Consider the following 17,254-nt stretch of genomic DNA (forward strand, 5'->3'; position numbering starts at 1 on the left):
TGTTTATTTATTTATATATTTAAGCTTCTTGGACAGTTAGAACAGTACAGATCTGAGACAGATTTTTCCTCAGTACGGTGCTTGAACAGTACATTGAGAACTATGCACATAAAAAAGACTTCAACTATTAAATACTCAGTGACATCAGAATACAGACCACTGACATCACCACTAAACATCAGCTGAAACATTATTACCATGAGAGAAAAGAGATCAGATAAATCTAAACATAAGCTCCTTACAGAACACAAGAAAAGACTATTTCAGCCAATCTAGGGTCACTTCTCTTTTCCCCATTCGTTTGTGTAACTTCCATTGCTAGTAAGTACAAATGCATAAGGACAGAACAGTCCCTTAGTCTCTATGCAGCATGGAGGGAAAGCCAATACATGTATATAATGGTCCAATAGTATTGTATATTTGAATAAGATTTGATACAGAATTTCCAAATATTTTAAATTGTGGTAAGTACTGAGAGAGGATTCCACTGAAATGAAAATACAGCTCTCATTGGCCCCTTCTCCATGGTGTGTGTGTGTGTGTGTACGCAGGGATGTGTGTGCCCACACCTTTCTCCATGGTGTGTGTGTATGTAATATAAGTATTAGTCCCAGTGCAGCTGTATTTACACCTACAAAACTTCCATTGATTGTAACTGGTTACATGCACTTGACAGCATGATTAGACGAGATTTACGCTGTACAAAAAGTACAAGACAGTAAAGGCATTCACCTGGTTTTGTTTTATAAAAATGGGTTTCTAATTCCATCATATTCTATAAGAATAATAATGATTTTTTTTTAAATCCCTATATCATCTGGTTCCTGCATTGTCAGCGTATATTGAGTAATGAGGTTATTGACATTGTCTCAGTCTAAATCTACACTATTTTAGTATTGAACAAAGTGACCATTTATTTATGAAAAGATCCTAAGATCCTACTATCATAAAGCACCACAGCAGAGGAAGATATTGAAACTATAAAATTGTGTATTTTGTAGCAGTTAACCCCAATTTCCAATAAAATGGACTTGTAGCACAAGAATATATACAAAAATATCAAGAGCATAAATTATGATACTAAGGTAATTTTTTAGATTATTTATCAACATTATCATTTGGCAACAATACCAGTGTTTTATTTCAGATATTGGGAAAGCGTCTGAAATTTAACATTCAACATTTTTTCTTAGGCTGTTTGGTCTAATGCATTTAGATCTTTTAAATAATAATTGTAGTAATTTAAAAAGACAAATAATTTTAAACGCTTACCAGTCACAAAAATGGTAATTAGTTTACTCAAAGACAGTTAATAAAAAACCTTCAAAGGACACTGTTAATAAATATTAACATAAATCCTCAAATAGAAGGAAGGGTTAAAATAAGTGATTGAAGGAAAAGATAAAAGGTTTCCTGGGTTGACTATTATTCCTATGGTCTGGCTTCAACCTTGCAACAAAGGGAATGATTTTTATGGGAATGTGGTTATTCACAGCAAGACTACAGTTGGTGTCAGTGTGAAAAATTCTTCTTTAGTACAGTGTCTCAGCAGGAATAACAGATCTAAAAGAAAGACAAAAGAAGTTACAGAGAACACTGACTGGTGCTAGTGACAAATTATGTTTACAAATTGATGGGCAAATCCATCAGAGAGGAAGAAATCGGGACAGCAGTAAATCAGAAATTTGTTCCTAGGAGTTTCTGGTTTACCTAAGCTTTCAGAAATTACTTATAGTGTAAGTTATGATAGCTTTTTCTGTTCTTCTTCTTTTGTTTTTGTTGTTGTTGTAAAGTGAGCGAGACTTTTAGACAGTAGGACTGGATTCTGATCTCAGTTGCATTGGTGCAAAATATAGAGTAGCTCCACTGAAGTCAATAAAGTCACTACAGGTTTACACCAGTGCATCTGAGAGCAGAATCTGGCCCATTAAGTCAAATACTGCTCTAATTTACATCTGTGCAAACCAGCTATAATCCATGAGGTTGCAGAATTTTGAAGTAGAGCAGAATTTGACCCTTTTTTAATGTAGTAAGTTAAAAAAAATCATATTACATGTTCTCTAAACTGCATTTAATATATCTGTAATTTTTTAATAAAAGGACGCTGTTCAATAGTGAAAGCCTGATTCTTTAGCTCAAACTGCAGTACACTACAATTGTTATAATTTCGTGAACGTTATCTAACATGATAATATATTGTATTTATGTGGCCCATTTATCTGCAAATTTCAAAGTTCTGTATAAACAATTAGGCCACCCTCTCCCATTTACAATAGGAGAATGGAGGCACTTAGAAGTTAAGTGAGTTGCCCAAGGTTACAGAGCAATCTGTGGCAGACCCAAAAGGAGAATTTAAGTCTTATGTTTCCAGTCACTCATTTGATTCTAAAGAAAGTTAAAAGAAAAAGCAAAAAATACTACAATGCTTTATCCTTGTGGGGAGATACATGTTGGATTCTCTTTTTTTCCCCTCCTGTCTCTGTAGAAACATTTAACTTGCAAACTTCTCCCAGAGCTTTAAAAATGCTTACGTAGCATGCTGGGGTGAACATGTGCTTGATATTTCCTTTGCTAGGATGAGATCACTGAAGTGGCTACATCAACAGAGAAGTAAATCAACAGAGCTGTGCCAATTTCAAGAAAAAATTGTAACTGCAGGAAAAAAATGTTTGTCAAATATAGGAAAGGACACTCTTGGTAGTAAAGTAGATATTGACTACTCTTAAAGTGAATATCAAGATTTATTGGCCTGAGAAATAAATACTGACTGAAACGAGGCCATGCTCAGTATTTTTCTCACAGGTCAATGAACCTGATATTCTCCAAAGCCAGAAGCCAACATATACATTCTTACATATATTCTAAATGTCATGCTTGGAAATGTCTGGAAATTGCCCCATTATTGCTCCAGATAACTATACAGATTTTTGTTTGAAAAAAGGCAATGTAGTTAGAGGTAGATAAAACTTATTAACTCTGATAATCATCTGAATATACAATCATTTGCATAGGTGATCTGATTGATGAACTCTGGTATTATCAAAAACTGAAGAAGTAAACAATCTGGCTTGTCACATGCTTTAGGATTTTTGCTGTATGATCTCCATTTAGCCATGGACATAGGACCAACAGCCATGTTCATGGTGCTGGGTTTGTCAGCAGTGTTGATCATGAGATGAGGCTGACTTCCGGAGAAAACTGGCAGGAGTGAGTGAAATCACTCTTAATTGGCTATGGTCGTCTGTGATGTCCCACAAGCCTGAATCCTGTCCCCCATCTAAGTCAAACTGTATGAAAAACTACTGGGGAAGGTTTTTGATTTTGACATGGATTTCAGAGCCATCAGATCCATCAGAAAGCAGATGCATGAAAAACAGCTGGCTTAACTTGATCCCTGAAAAGACACAGGTGACGCTGGTATGAAAAGGAAGATGCTTTGGAGGACTGGCCCGACTATAATTTCACTCTAAATTGTGAGGCCATTTCTCCACCCAGTCCCCAGTCATCATATATGGAGTCTGTGTCACTCTGGATTCTGCATTGCCCCAGAATTACCAAACAGCATCAGTAGTCAAAAATGCCTTTTATCATTTTTCAGCTAAGCTTCAAATAATAGCTTACGGAGGCTGCACCTCTTCCTGTCAGACAAGGACCTACCCACAGAGAGTAAAGTGTTTGGCACCTCTGGGCTTGGTCACTGCCGGATTCCCTATATGGAAATGGCGGTGAATATCATGATGAAGCTTCAGATAGTCCTACACATCGTGGCCCACCTTCTGAATAACAAAACCTTCTGAGAACACATCATCCCACTTGTTTCGTATGCTTCAGTAGACAATCAGATCCCATTTAACAATCTAATCCTCACCTTCAAGACACTCAACAATTCTGGTCATCAGTGACACAGCTGAGAGTAAGACCCATAGGAGTAGGAGACTGCACCTTGTGAGCAGCTGGCCTGTTGTTGTGGAACTCCCTTTTGCTTGGGATCACGTGGACAATGGATCTCAGCAAGTGCAAAACGAGATATAAAACCCATCTGTTTGCAGTTGGTTTCCCTCAATAACAATCTAAGAACCTTCAGTTTTTTATCCCTGAAGAAGAGGAGAGAAGGAAGGAAAGGAAAGTAGACGGCAGGAGAGGCGTGGAGAGACTCTCCCCTCGTTGCACATGCAAGGGAGTGGATGGATAATTCAGTTTTTAAACTGCCGATTTGCCAATGTAATCTTTTGTCAGTGCTTCAATATCATAGTTATGGGTGCATTAAAAATACATTGACAGATAGCTCTAACATTAATAATACTTTGTACTTGTTTAGTACTTTTCATTTGAGGATCTCAAGCACTTCATGAATGCTGACTTAAGTTGCACAACCCCTTTGTGGTGTAGATAAGTAAGCAATAACACAAAACAAACTGCATTTATCGGGCAGTATCTTAGCTGAAAGCCTTAACACAGTGGTTCCCAACCTTTCCAGACTACTGTACCCCTTTAGGAGTCTGATTTGTCTTGTGTACCCCAAATTTCACCTCACTTTAAAACCACTTGCTTACAAAATCAGACATAAAAATATGAGTGTCACAGCACACTGTTACTGAAAAATTGCTTTCTGTCTTTGAGACATTTTAGTCTGTACTGACTTTGCTAGTGCTTTTTATATAGCCTGTTGTAAAACTAGGCAAATATCTAGATGAGTTGATTCACCCCCTGGAAGACCTTCACGTACCCCAAGGGTTACATGTACCCCTGGTTGAGAACCATTGCTTTAACACATCTGAAGTTGGCTGTTGAATGCTCACCATGGAATGTGTTGTTGCACTTACTATTCTGAAAGGATAGATCATAATAAGTAGTCCATTAATTTGCTCAAGAAGAGAGTTCCAGTGAGAGTAAGCAAAATGTTAGTCAGAAATTGGAGTAGATCAGTATTTCTCAACCTTTTTGATACCAGAGACCGGCGCCGGTCCATGGACCAGTTATTGAGAAACACTGGACTAGAGGAATCAGTGATTGGCTTCTGTTAGTCTCCTATTGTGTGTCCCTCCATATTAGGTAGAGGAAGCAAAGGTTAAGTCTCCTCCTACCTTTCTCCAGCAAATCAGATGGAGGGAGTAGATTTTACACACGCACACGCACCCCTACTTCTCAGTTGGAGAAAGCAGGAGCCATCTGGGTAGTAGCTTCAAATGCTATGTATTAACCACCGTTTTGCCTCTTGCTTTTTCCAGATCAATGAGGGAGACTGTGGCAGTAAGAGCATAAAAGGTGTAGCCACTGGCCCTACTCAGCTAGCTGGCACTAAAAAGCAGCTACTATTCTTGCTCCACTCAGCTCAACAGCAGGAGCATCTCCTTTGATACCCTGCTACTGCTGCTGTGCAGTGTAATTGGGGTCAACATCTGCCCTGTGTCATCTGGAAACAAAGAAAGGGGAGGAGGAGGAGGAAGGAAAGAATTTTATGGAGAAGTTCCTGCTGCTCGAAATGTTGAAAAATTACATATGCATAGTGATATGGTTGGTGAAGAGGTTTTTTAATCCCAACATTTGTGCACTTTAGGAGATAATTACATGGGAAGAAAGACTCATTAGCCAATTGGATTACAGTTTTCGCCCAAGACATTTTATAAGTAGAAGGATATCCATCCTCACCATGAGGAAAGCGAGGCATAGAGAGGTTAAGTGATTTGCCTGAGGGCACACACAGCTGAAACAGAACCAATGTCTTCTAACTTGCAGTCCTGTGCTTCAACCAATAGAATCCTTTCCTCTCCCAAGAAAGATGCTTAATTTTCATGCTTCTATAGAAGATACAAAGATTATCATATTGCAAAGATTTGTAAGTGTAATGTATCCAAACAACTCTCACAAGATAGTGTATTTAAACATTTTATGTGCTTAAAAGTTTACCTTCATTTTAGTTGGCTTTTCTAAATTTTCAAGCAAGTTACTGTAATAAATCTTGACATATTGGCCATGTTCATTGCTTTTTTCCTTTCTTTTAAGCACATTCATCTTTTATTTTCCCTGACTTTCATTAGTCACAGATTTGATTTGATTTGATTTTTTTCATAAGTATATATCTGCAGATAGCATGATTCATGTCATAAAGAAGGTATTTACAGTGTGGAGTACTAAGATTTTGGAGTATGGTGCATCTGACACTTCAAACTTAATACTGTGCTTTCTGGGAAGAATCCTTTAAACAGATCCACCTGCATGGTATTTTGTCAATCATATGGCAGATCTGTCAGGAAAACTACATTTTTCCTAAAAGTATATTCTATAAGAAATAACTAGTCAGTTTGTCAGACTTCTAGTGAGAATTTGGACTGTTATACTGCAATTCTAAAATATTTCTCACCTTCCTTGTGTAATGACATGCATTGGGGAAATGCAGAAAGAAAACAACTACATCAAATACTACATTTCAAAACAATTATTAAATCATCTGGCCAGCTTCTAGGTCCCAGTTTTGCAACATGATGAACACATCCAATGTGGGTGCATTGCACCCTCAGAATAGGAACCCGAATTATAAAACTATAGTCTTTGAGGCAAGCTGGGGGCCTTTGGATTTTGGAACTGTATTTGTGATTATTGTAGTTTGTTCCCATTCACTAATTGTGGTATACCAGGAGTTATATATTTCAACTTTCCCTTTCAGTATCAGAAAGATTTCAGTATATCAGGTATCTTTTAGAAATGATAAAAATGAATGTATAAAACTAGAATTTCAATTCTTAAAATATCTACACCTACTCCAGAGTAGAGGTAAAGAAAAACTAGCAAAACAGGTGGACAGAATGAAATTGTCAGCAGTGCCAACTTCCGCTGTACACATAGTCATGCAGTTCCATTAAGAATCTAGCCTGTTAATTTTAGTGGGATTACTCCCATGAATAAAAATTGCAGGATGAGGCTCCTATTCAATTTGGGGTGAATCCTGTTTGTTTTGTGAGTACCCTTTTTATTATGAATGGAACTGGTCATCTGAACAAGGAGACTAGGATTTGGTCATTCATACTAGATCCTCAATTTGTGTAGACTGTCATAGCTCAGTTGAAGTCAGTGGCTCTATAGCCATTTACTCCAGCTAAGGATCTGTCCCCACATTTGTGTAAATAAGAATAAAATGTTAGTGCTGGATTAAAAATTATTAAAATACCATGTTAGTGTGTGTGTGCGCGCCCGTGTGCGTGCGTGCACTTCAGTTAGTGCACAAAAGTCTGTTCTCAGTTACATGCTGACAAGTAAGAACAGAATGTGATCCAGTGTGTCTCCTGACAGGGGCTGCAGGGGTTAGACTTGGAAAGTAGTAAAAAAGTTCCTTCCTTACTCTTTGTGAAAAATCAGATCACTAAATAATTTCTTTCCAGTCCTTTTGTGTCTGTTTAGTTACTGGTTTATTCCTTTGTCTAGATCTGTTATTTAACAGGCATTTAAGAATGCATTTTATGTGAATATATAGACTGCAGAGTTTCTTTTTATCAGTTAAGTAAAACTGGGAGTATTTTAAAACTCTTCAAGGTCTGTTTTAATTCCTTGACTTTTCATCCACAAATTGTCGAATGGAATGAAGTGGATTTCAAGAGAACTCTTTGTTTTTCATATCCTGTGCCTGACCCACAGGTAATCTGCACCTTTTTTCTTCAGCACAGAATAATTGTGGTGGGAAAGCAGAGAAAATGTTAGGGTCACAAAGTGCAGACTAGACAGGGATGACAGGTTCTGCCAATTGAGTGCCAGTATTGTGAACCTGCGAACCGTAGTCGCTGCTTTTTCACATGGATTTATGTTGTATGTTAACAGGAATTCCTTGATGATGGGTTAGGCAGTTCAGAGTAGCACTTTAGCTTTTATTGCCTCTGGTTGAAAGGCAGTTCAGGGTTTTGTTGTATATTTAGCAAGTACACAAGAATAGCATTCTACCCAAGCGAAAAATTTATTGCATTGGGAAGTGTTTGCTATTCTATGTACAAATATAGGTGTACTGAACTGTTTCTGTAAATGAGACGTTTCATGATCTTTATAAATAAGAGATCAAAATTTAAATAGAAAATTTAAATACCAGAATTAACTAATGGCAAGATTTCTACTATTATTTTTCTACGTTTTAATCATAAAGAGCTATAGGAACTCTTTATTTATTTTGAAGTGGTAATACCAGAGCTTAAAATTAAAATTGTATAGGGATCAATAGGTCTGTAAACAAATAGCTCATATGTGAACCTGTTCTGATACACATCTGTCACGCAAACAGATGTCACACTGTAAAGCACCCTGCACAATTCAAGTTTCCTAAAAGAGAATAGAGTTGCTTGGGCAGGTTTACAGGGTGATGTGCATCTGAAGTGGCAGATATCCATGTATAAATACTTGTGATATCTGGAATGGACACACTAAAAGAAAGAACTGACTTAAAAAAAAAAATCCCAAGCACAGCAGTGTAAACTTCAAGGAATTTTTTTCTAGTTGAGGATTTTTATATAGATCACATTTATAAAGAATAGTGACTTTTAACTTCCTTGCCAGATCTGTTCTCACATGTACATGACCAAATTTCTCTACTGTTCAGTAGGGAAAATGAAGCAGTGGATATAATTGCGTAATGACAGATATGAGGTGAACAGAGAATCCCAAGGATCATTTCCTGTGAGTTGGCTAGCTTCCAGCTAGTCTCAGTGGACATACTGATGTAAAGGCTAAATGAAAATAGCTTGTTCTGAAGGGATTTCCCTCCCCCCCTTTTTTCTCATTTTACTTTGTAAAGCAAGGTATTGAAACAATTAGTTGACAGCATGGTGTTAGTTTTCTCACGGTAAATTAGGAAGATTAAGCAAACGTGGAAGTGCATTTTAGCTATAATCAGCAGATTTGGGACTGTAATATTTCTGCATCCTCTGAGAATATGTTCCTAACGTTATTCATATTCTCCCTTTTCATAACAGGGAAACTTTTCCAAAGCCATCTTATACACGCTGTTTATTCGGGGGGGGGGGGGGGTTGCTTTGTTTAAGTTTTGTAGCACAGAAACATAAGGGATCAGCAATGCTAGTTATTCCATCACTGCTCTTGGCATGTATGACTGGCACAGATAAGATGAACCATTGCAATGGTCTTAATTTCTTCTTTATTAGTTTTCCTAAAGTAAACTGAATAGTAAGGCATACTGTATATACTTATGGCATGAGTGTACATAGGGGTAGTGAGAATGGCAGAGTAATGTAAATATTTGCAGAACATTTCTGCCATAACTTAGTTTTGCATATGAAGCTATGTTCAGATTCTAAGCTACTTTAAGGGGCTGGATCCAGAAGGAAACACCTATTCAGGCTGGGCAGGCTTTTAAGGATTGTGAATGATACCTATGGGGAATTCATGGGAGCGTTTGGCCACTGTGCAAGACCAACAAAGGAAGAAGGGAAAAAAAGGTTGCAATAGGGAGTTAGCAAACTCTCCGCGAATGGAGGAGAGAGAGGACTTGAGCTCTTTGTGCACTGGAGAATCTATGCTAGACTCTTCGACGCATCCATTCTTTCTGGCTTTGCAGCATTTCATCTCACCTTCCTGTAGCCTCATCCGAAGCCCATTTAAGTCAATTGGCAGGCCCAAACTGCAGCTGCAAAAATGCTATTTCTTTCCTGCTACTTTGACCGACTCACTATTCTTTTCAAATCGCTTCTCTAGTCTCCCCTCCCCTTCCACATCAAGTTCAAATTTCTTGTTCTCACTGTTAAGGCTCTGCACAGCTCTACCTGTCTGCTCTCTGTACTCCAAAGAGCTAGCATAGTCCTCCCCCTTCCCATCGCTGACGCTTTTCTCCCAAGTCTCCCTCCTAGAAGCCTCTTTTGTATCCTTCTGCGTTTGGCTTCATGCGTTCATGCAGGTTCCTCTGTGTGCTGAGAACTCCCTCCCTTTCTGCCTTGCAATCCTCTTTAAAGATCACTTCCTCCATGAAGCCTTTCAGCAGCCTTTCCCCAAAGATTTATTACAAAAACAAGAACAAAACCGGCACCGCTTCCAGATTGTAGCTATGCAGCATGGTTCTGAATTGTCTTGTCCTTTTAGAGATGGAGGCTGCCTTTCTCTGTATAGAGCTAAGCACATTGACAGTGCCCAATAAATGCTAAGGTAGCAGCCTCCAGGGCTATATGGCCAGTGTTTACCCCTCATCAATAGAAGGTACACCTGCACCAAGGGTAAAAATTTCAAATGTGCCTAAGTGAATTAGGAGCCTCAGTCCTATTTTCAAAAGTGTCTGAATCACTTGGAAGCCTAAGTTTCATTCAAAATCAGTGAGATTTAAGCTGTTTAGTGCATAAACCACTGAAAAATGGGAATTAGACTCCTACGTCACATAGGTGCTTTTTAAAATTTCAGCCCAAGACTGTATTGAATACATTTTCCCTCCAGTGATCATTCTCATCATGCAGTCTCACATTTCAGCTTGTATGATCAAAATCCCAAAACTGGATGCAAACATGTCACCATGTGCAGTCCCTGATGAGGATTTCAAACCTGATGTGTTGAAATTACAAGGTCAACACATTTTGGAGTAAAAAACAGCCTTCTTTCAGCATAATTCACAAGGTAGTTTTACTCCTTAGTGTATTGACCCATCCTGCCCATCTACAGCAGAATCTAGCACCTTTAGTGCAGAGATGGTCACTATGCTGATTCTAATACAACAAAACACATGTTTGGATAAATCATATGCATTTATTCTGAGTTGAGAATTAATATTGTTTCTGAAGGGACTTAAAATTTTTTCACAGAGTTGTAAACCTACGTATGCTAAAAGCATTAGAGGGAGAATAAAAACAATGTCTGGATATAATTTATCATCATATACTGTATTTACAGTATGAAAACCTTATATGTGTGTGTGTGATTCAGTGGCATGTTATAACTATAAGAGAGGTAAAGGAAAGATGTTATTCATAGCTTTCTTAAACAAAACATTAAAACGTGTGTTTATAAAAAGTTGTTTCCATCTTCTAAGGTAGCTCTCAATCAGCAAAGGTTTTTAGAAGTGTTTTAGGATTTTCTGAAAGTCTTTGTGATTTCATTGAAACAGACCTTTGCAAAAAATGTACTGATAAAGAATGAAGATTGTCTGACTGGCAGTCACTCCACCAAATGTCATTTAATCAAATCCCTATGATATCTGTTCAGTAACCAAAGGTTTTAAATGTTAAGACCTGACATTTGTTGACACTTAATTATAGCTAACAAAGATACCAAACAATACTTCAAATAGCTGCTTCTGCTGGGGAACAAAAGCCCTGAACAGAGCAAGCAGGTGAAAACAAACACAGGATGTTCAAGAAGAATAGGCAGAATAGATTAATTAACAGTCAAAAGATAATTGGCTTCTGCAAAAAGGTTACCTGCTAAATTACTTAAAGAAGAGCATTTTTCCTTCCAGTGTCCAGGGGTTGAAAAATGTATCCAACACCTACTAACCCAAACTCTCAGTCAGCTAGACAGAATGAAAAATAGCTGTGCCACCCTATCTGAAACCATACGTAGCCCCAAAGCCATCTTCAAGCATTTAAACGGAACAAAACTGTTGCATACTGTTTGTGACTTCTGTTTAATTGTAACGTATTATCAGTCAATTTTCTATTTAATCCTTTCTGAATTATAATTTGTCTCCCTTGCTTTTATTTTACCTTTTTTCCCATCCTGACTTCACTTTTCTCTTTTATTTCCTATAACAAATCATCAAATATCTTTTTCTTTGTATTTTACCATGTGTTTCCTCTTTTTCTTCTCATTCCCTACATTGTGTTCTCTACCTCTTCCAATATATTTTCTGTCTCTACTTTCTTTTCCCACTTATCGCTGCAAAATCAGTCAATCTCTCTCTTTCAATCCCATACTTTAATTTATCCCATTAGTTGTTGACCTCAGGAGAGAGTAGAAGGTTACTGGGTCAAAGTTCTTTCCATCAATTCACCCAGGTGAACTGGCTACTACCCCAATCCCAGCTGCTGGGAAAGGGAAAGATGCTTGTGATGCCTATCAGGATGCTATCCCTAGACCCTGTTTAGAGACCCTGTCTTTTGTATCCACCTCTGGCAAGTGGGGGTCCTGTCTAATTTAAAGTTATCCAGCCCCTTGACCTTCTCTGTGTCTGTTGGAAGAAACAAGGAGCATTCTCTCTCACACACACTATTCCCGTGTGTACTGCCCAAGAGTTTCTGGTGCAGTCTCAGTGTGTGCCTTCGTATCCAGTAACTAGCTCCAGCTACAATTCATAGCTCTCCCATGGGTTGAAAGTATGAAACTGACTTGATTCTTGTCCGTTTCACTGCTGCAAACAGGTTTCTGAAAAGCTGCACTGAAAACTGAAGATTCAAATGTCATTCTGCAGCAATTTGGAAAAATCTCTCAGAGCAGCAGTAGAGGCACTGAAGCATAGTGTGTGCAGACTCAGGAAGATGACACTGCATTAATTTACATCTATAGTTCACATTTGAATGATTATCATCACACCCACACAGACTAGAAACTTGCTTTTGTTTGCAATGAAAACTTGCATTCTATAGAAGCTGATGTCACTTGCCCAAGAAATTTTCTGCTTATTTCAGCCACGTTGATTTTCAAGCGCTTCTAGCATCGAATATATAGTTTTAGTTTTGGCTTTGACTGTGCATGAAATCCATTTTATCTGCCTTAGCAGGCAATGTCTCGGTTGATGGTTAAATCTGAGCAAATATAGTTCTGCCTCTCACATCCTGATTCATTTTTCTTTCTCTTTTAGCCAAACTACTGTTAATTCAAATACAAAGGTGCAACAAAATCCTTAATTCCACTGTCACTGTACAAACTGCACACTTTACAAATATATAGAATACCTATACAGCAAAGATCATCATTAGTTCTCCAAATAGCTTTAGAAATTTTCTGAACTGTCCCCTCAAATAGCAACCCATGCTTTTAAAAATCTTAAATTCACAACCATCATGTGAGGCCAGATAGACTTTCTTTTTCTTTTTTCTTATCTGAGGTTGTTGACCTCAGGAGAGAAGGAGAAGGTTACAGGGTCAAAGTCTTTTCCTCCTTGGAGCTTGCTGCTTGCTGGGAGAAGACTGGCTGGAAAATAGATGTTTTAGACTAGGGGTTGAGGGTCATGATTTTAATTCTGTTAGGGAACAGCTGGTTTGAGTTTCTTTCCACTTCTATCTTTCCTCGATCCCTCACAAATCCATGGAGAGAAAAAAATTTGTTCAGAGGGAAGCAGTAACACAAAAATATACAATTCCAGTGTTTTAGTACATCAAATGTATCATCTTTGTTACGGGGCTTCACGTTAAGAGGGAAAAGAGGACATTATTGAAATAATGAAGATATATTGCTTTGTACACTATATTCAGTTTGAACTATGCCAGAGGTTTGCTTATTTATCTGCCAAATATCAAATTGTTTATAATAATTCATGTTCTATTGCCCTTTGATGGCAAACAACATGTACTATTACTTTGTAATTCACTGAGAGATAAAGCTAATTATAAATGTATCATATTAAAGTTTACATATGAGGGACTGAATTGGCTATTTCTATTCAGATTTTCTTCATCTTTGCATGCTGCTTTCATACACTCAGACCAAAGAGAAAGAGAGAAGCTCACAACTCTCAAATGAATGGCAAACTAGGAACAGATTTTTTTGTCTGCACTCCTCTGAAACACTGGCCTCAGGCTATGTTGGTGTGTGGCTCAACAGCAATCAGAGGTCATAATTTCATTGGCGGTTAGCATCAGATTTAATTTTTCTAATATGTAACATTTACCAAAATGTCTGTTTTCAGTTATGCTTATGCACTGACTGAATCAGCTTTGAGACGCGTGATGTTTTAAGGTACCTGAAAGGGTACAAGAACATTTATGGAACACATATGCTAATTGTTTTTAACCACTTTCCTTTCTAAATACAAAAAATGTGTTTTCAGAAAGCCATATAACAGCAGTATTAGTTAATGGCAGTGCACATTTCTTCTATGCATGGAGTATAAAAAATGTGTGAAATTGTTGATTTAACAAGACTGCCATCTACTGATTTACACAATCAAATGAGCCCCTGATGAGCAGATCTTTAAGCTTTTTTTGTTTTGTTTTGTTTTTTAATTTAGCAAAATAATAATAATGATAATAATAAGGAAAAAAATCTGTCATTTTAGGAATGCGACCAGGTTCATATAGATGATGTGTCTTCAGATGACAATGGCCAGGACTTAAGGTAAGTCAGAACTGACTAAGATAATATATTGATTTTGCAAGTTATTTTCTTGGAAAAATGGTAAAATACCATGAAACATGTATTGGGCCCAGTTCTGCCTTCAGTTCTGCCTTTGCATAATGCCTTTGCATCAATGTCACTAGTAAAACAATGAGAGTTTTGTGGCACCTTAAAGACTAACAAATTTATTTGGACATAAGCTTTTGTGGGCAGAAACCCTATTCGTCAGATGCGTCAAATGTCACTAGTATAACTGACAGTTGAATTTGGCCCATCGTTTTTGTTAATTTGGGGGTTTTCTTCACTGTAAATAGTACCTATAACTTTGGAACAGACGGGTTTCCTGCAGCAGCCACAAGTGCTAATTTATGCCTAGCAACAGGCGTACGTGGAGGAGTGGACTGGATGAGAAAATTAGCCTTCCGTTACAGACGAGTAAAAGAAATCTACAACACCTACAAAAATAATGTTGGAGGCAAGTGTCATCAAAAATCTTACTCATCTGTTTCTCAAAAGATAAATAAAATGTTATAAATAAAAATGAATAGCCATGCCATTGTTTGCTGATCCTTTTCAACATGATTATGTTTATTAGAGAACTTTGTAATCTGTACAGAAAACTGTTCTTACAACTAATGGGAGCAGAAGGAAATAACAGAAAGTTATCTGAATTTAAATACAGACACATTATTGAGCATCTTTTTCTACATCACAGGTCTTCTTGGTCCAGCAAAGAGAGAAGCTTGGTTGCAACTTAGAGCAGAAATTGAAGCTCTTACAGATTCTTGGTTAACGCTTGCACTGAAAGCACTCACACTTATTCATTCTAGGTAAGTTTATAAGAGCTTTTATGGCAGCACAGAATATTTATGAAACCAAACAATGTGTTACACACAAAAACCTTCATTAAAAGAACATGAAGTTTACAAAGTCAAGCACTCAAAAATTAGGAAATGCTACAATCAAGTTTGATTGAGCAATCTTAATTGAGCTGCCTTGGGCGCATGCATTATGATGCAGTGTTTAATTACATGATCACATACTATTTTTCCACAGAATTCTCTGCCTCATTTAGTGCATAGGATGGATGTTGCTCATTTAATGAGCAGCTACTCAGTATTTTGTTTTCTCTTCATTGGACTTATTTACAGCACAGAATTCAAACTGTGATATGAAGACAGAATTAATCATTTCCTCATGTGGTTTTCTGTAGTATCTGAGTGCTTCATAAACATTAATGAATTTATTTTCACAACACCCCTGTAAAGTGAGGTAGTTATCCCCATTTTACAGATGGGAAATTGAGGCACAGAGAAATTAAGATCAAAAGCATCCATTAACTCTGAGTGCCCAATTTGAGACGCTGGACTGTTTTCTCAGAGTCCTTAGCGTTTACCTAGCTCTTCATATGTTCAAAGCACAGATCCCATTGATTTCAGTTGCAGCCATGAGTGCCCAACATTTCTGCAAATCAGACCAAGAGTCTTAAGTCAAACATCAAGAAACTAAGGAATACGCATGACTGACCACCTGTGCAAAGTTTGGTTTAAAAGATTTAACCAGAATCATACAGGAACTCTGGCAGATGCAGGGATAGAATCCAGGTCTCCAGGGCAGCATTCTGCTACCTTAATTATGAGACCAGCTGTTCTCTTCCAGCAGTCTTCTGCTTTGTTCACTACAAGCCCTCCAATTTCTGCGAGAGATAAGGTGGAGGTCTTACACACAACAGTTTTTTCTCCACAGAGTGCCCCCAGAGCAGGTCCATCCTGTGTGCTGGATGTGTCGGGGGTCCTGAGGGAAAAAAATATGATCATGTAATTAAAACCTGTATCATAATGCATGCACACAAGGGGGGCAAATTAAGATTGCACGGGGAACCTTAACTCTGACATTTCCTAACTTTTCAGTGCTTGACTTTCCAACCTTAATAGTGTTCTTTTAATGTAGACTTCTGTGAGAATTTCTAAGTTTTTGAAAACAGCATATTTGAAAAAAAAACAGAAGTTCAATCGAGTGGCATCCTGTTGATGCCTACACGGGTCATTGGCAGGGTTAGAACCCTTAGATCTACCACAAAGACCTCTGCCACTTGAGCTGGTGAAGTAACTGGTAGCAGGAGTAGGTTATCTTCTATGCGGATCATCACTAGGGACAGGTGGGATGCTTTGACCATGGGTTTCACAGATAATTGGTGAATTGGATAATTCACCAGAAGACTGGTGAAACTCAGGGTTCCATTCCAGGCTCAAGAGGGGACTGTGCTGGAGTTGGTACACTCTCCTCCCTATTCCCCACCCCAATCTTGACCCCGTCTACCTTGACCCTTCCGATCTGTGCCTGTCCCAGTCTCTGTGCCGCCACTGGCTCCTCAGTCCACTTCCGTTCTCTGCACCTTTAGTCCCAATTTTCATTCTTTAAGACTCTGATCCTAAGCTCCTTGTCCTGTAAGTTCTTGCCTTTCTCCAGCCTCCCCGACCCAGTCTCTCCCCTTATCCTGCTTCCAGCCTCCTTGCCCAGCTATTCCCAGTCCCCTCCGCTCCACCTTCCTGACTCCTTGTTCTCAGTCTTCTTGCCCAGCCAGTGCCAGTTCCCTTCCCCAATCCCTGATCTCTCTGTGTCTCTCTCATTCCCCAGTTCCATGGTCTCCAGTCACCACCCACTCACATTGACTCCCAGGCTCCTTCCCTGAACTTCATTGTCCTCATCTCTCCTGGCTCCTTGGCCCCATTGCTTTATCTATTCAGTCCCAGTTCTCCCCCTCTAACATGGCCCTTGTCAAAGCTGTCTCCTCTCCTCTTCATCTCTCCTCTCCCCACTGATTCCCAGTCTCTTTGCCCTGCTATTCCCAGTCTCACACACACTCCTTCTCTGCATCCGATCTCTGTTCCTCCCACCCTCTGACTCCCACCCTTGACCCCTGTTTCTGTCCCCAGCTTCCAGACCTAGTCTCCTTTTCTATTCAGTCCCAGTCTCTGTCCCTGGCTCACAATCCCAGTCTTTACCCTCT

At 38.5% G+C, this 17,254-nt stretch overlaps 1 protein-coding gene across 6 annotated transcripts in view; it reads left to right on the top strand.

Annotated features, from left to right (window-relative positions):
- The window catches only part of EYA1 (EYA transcriptional coactivator and phosphatase 1), a 215,895-nt gene that overhangs the window by 183,780 nt on the left and 14,861 nt on the right, over positions 1-17,254 (top strand). For all 6 annotated transcript variants that reach the window (XM_067553627.1, XM_067553628.1, XM_067553624.1 and 3 more), the window contains 3 exons: positions 14,186-14,244; positions 14,559-14,719; positions 14,960-15,074. In XM_067553627.1, coding sequence (XP_067409728.1) covers positions 14,186-14,244; positions 14,559-14,719; positions 14,960-15,074 — 335 coding nt within the window. The remainder of the gene's footprint in view (positions 1-14,185; positions 14,245-14,558; positions 14,720-14,959; positions 15,075-17,254) is intronic.

This window comes from Emydura macquarii, unplaced genomic scaffold (genome assembly GCF_026122565.2).
Source record: "Emydura macquarii macquarii isolate MOO-44397 ecotype Brisbane River unplaced genomic scaffold, CSIRO-AGI_Emac_v2 contig_1477, whole genome shotgun sequence".
Taxonomy (NCBI): domain Eukaryota; kingdom Metazoa; phylum Chordata; order Testudines; family Chelidae; genus Emydura; species Emydura macquarii.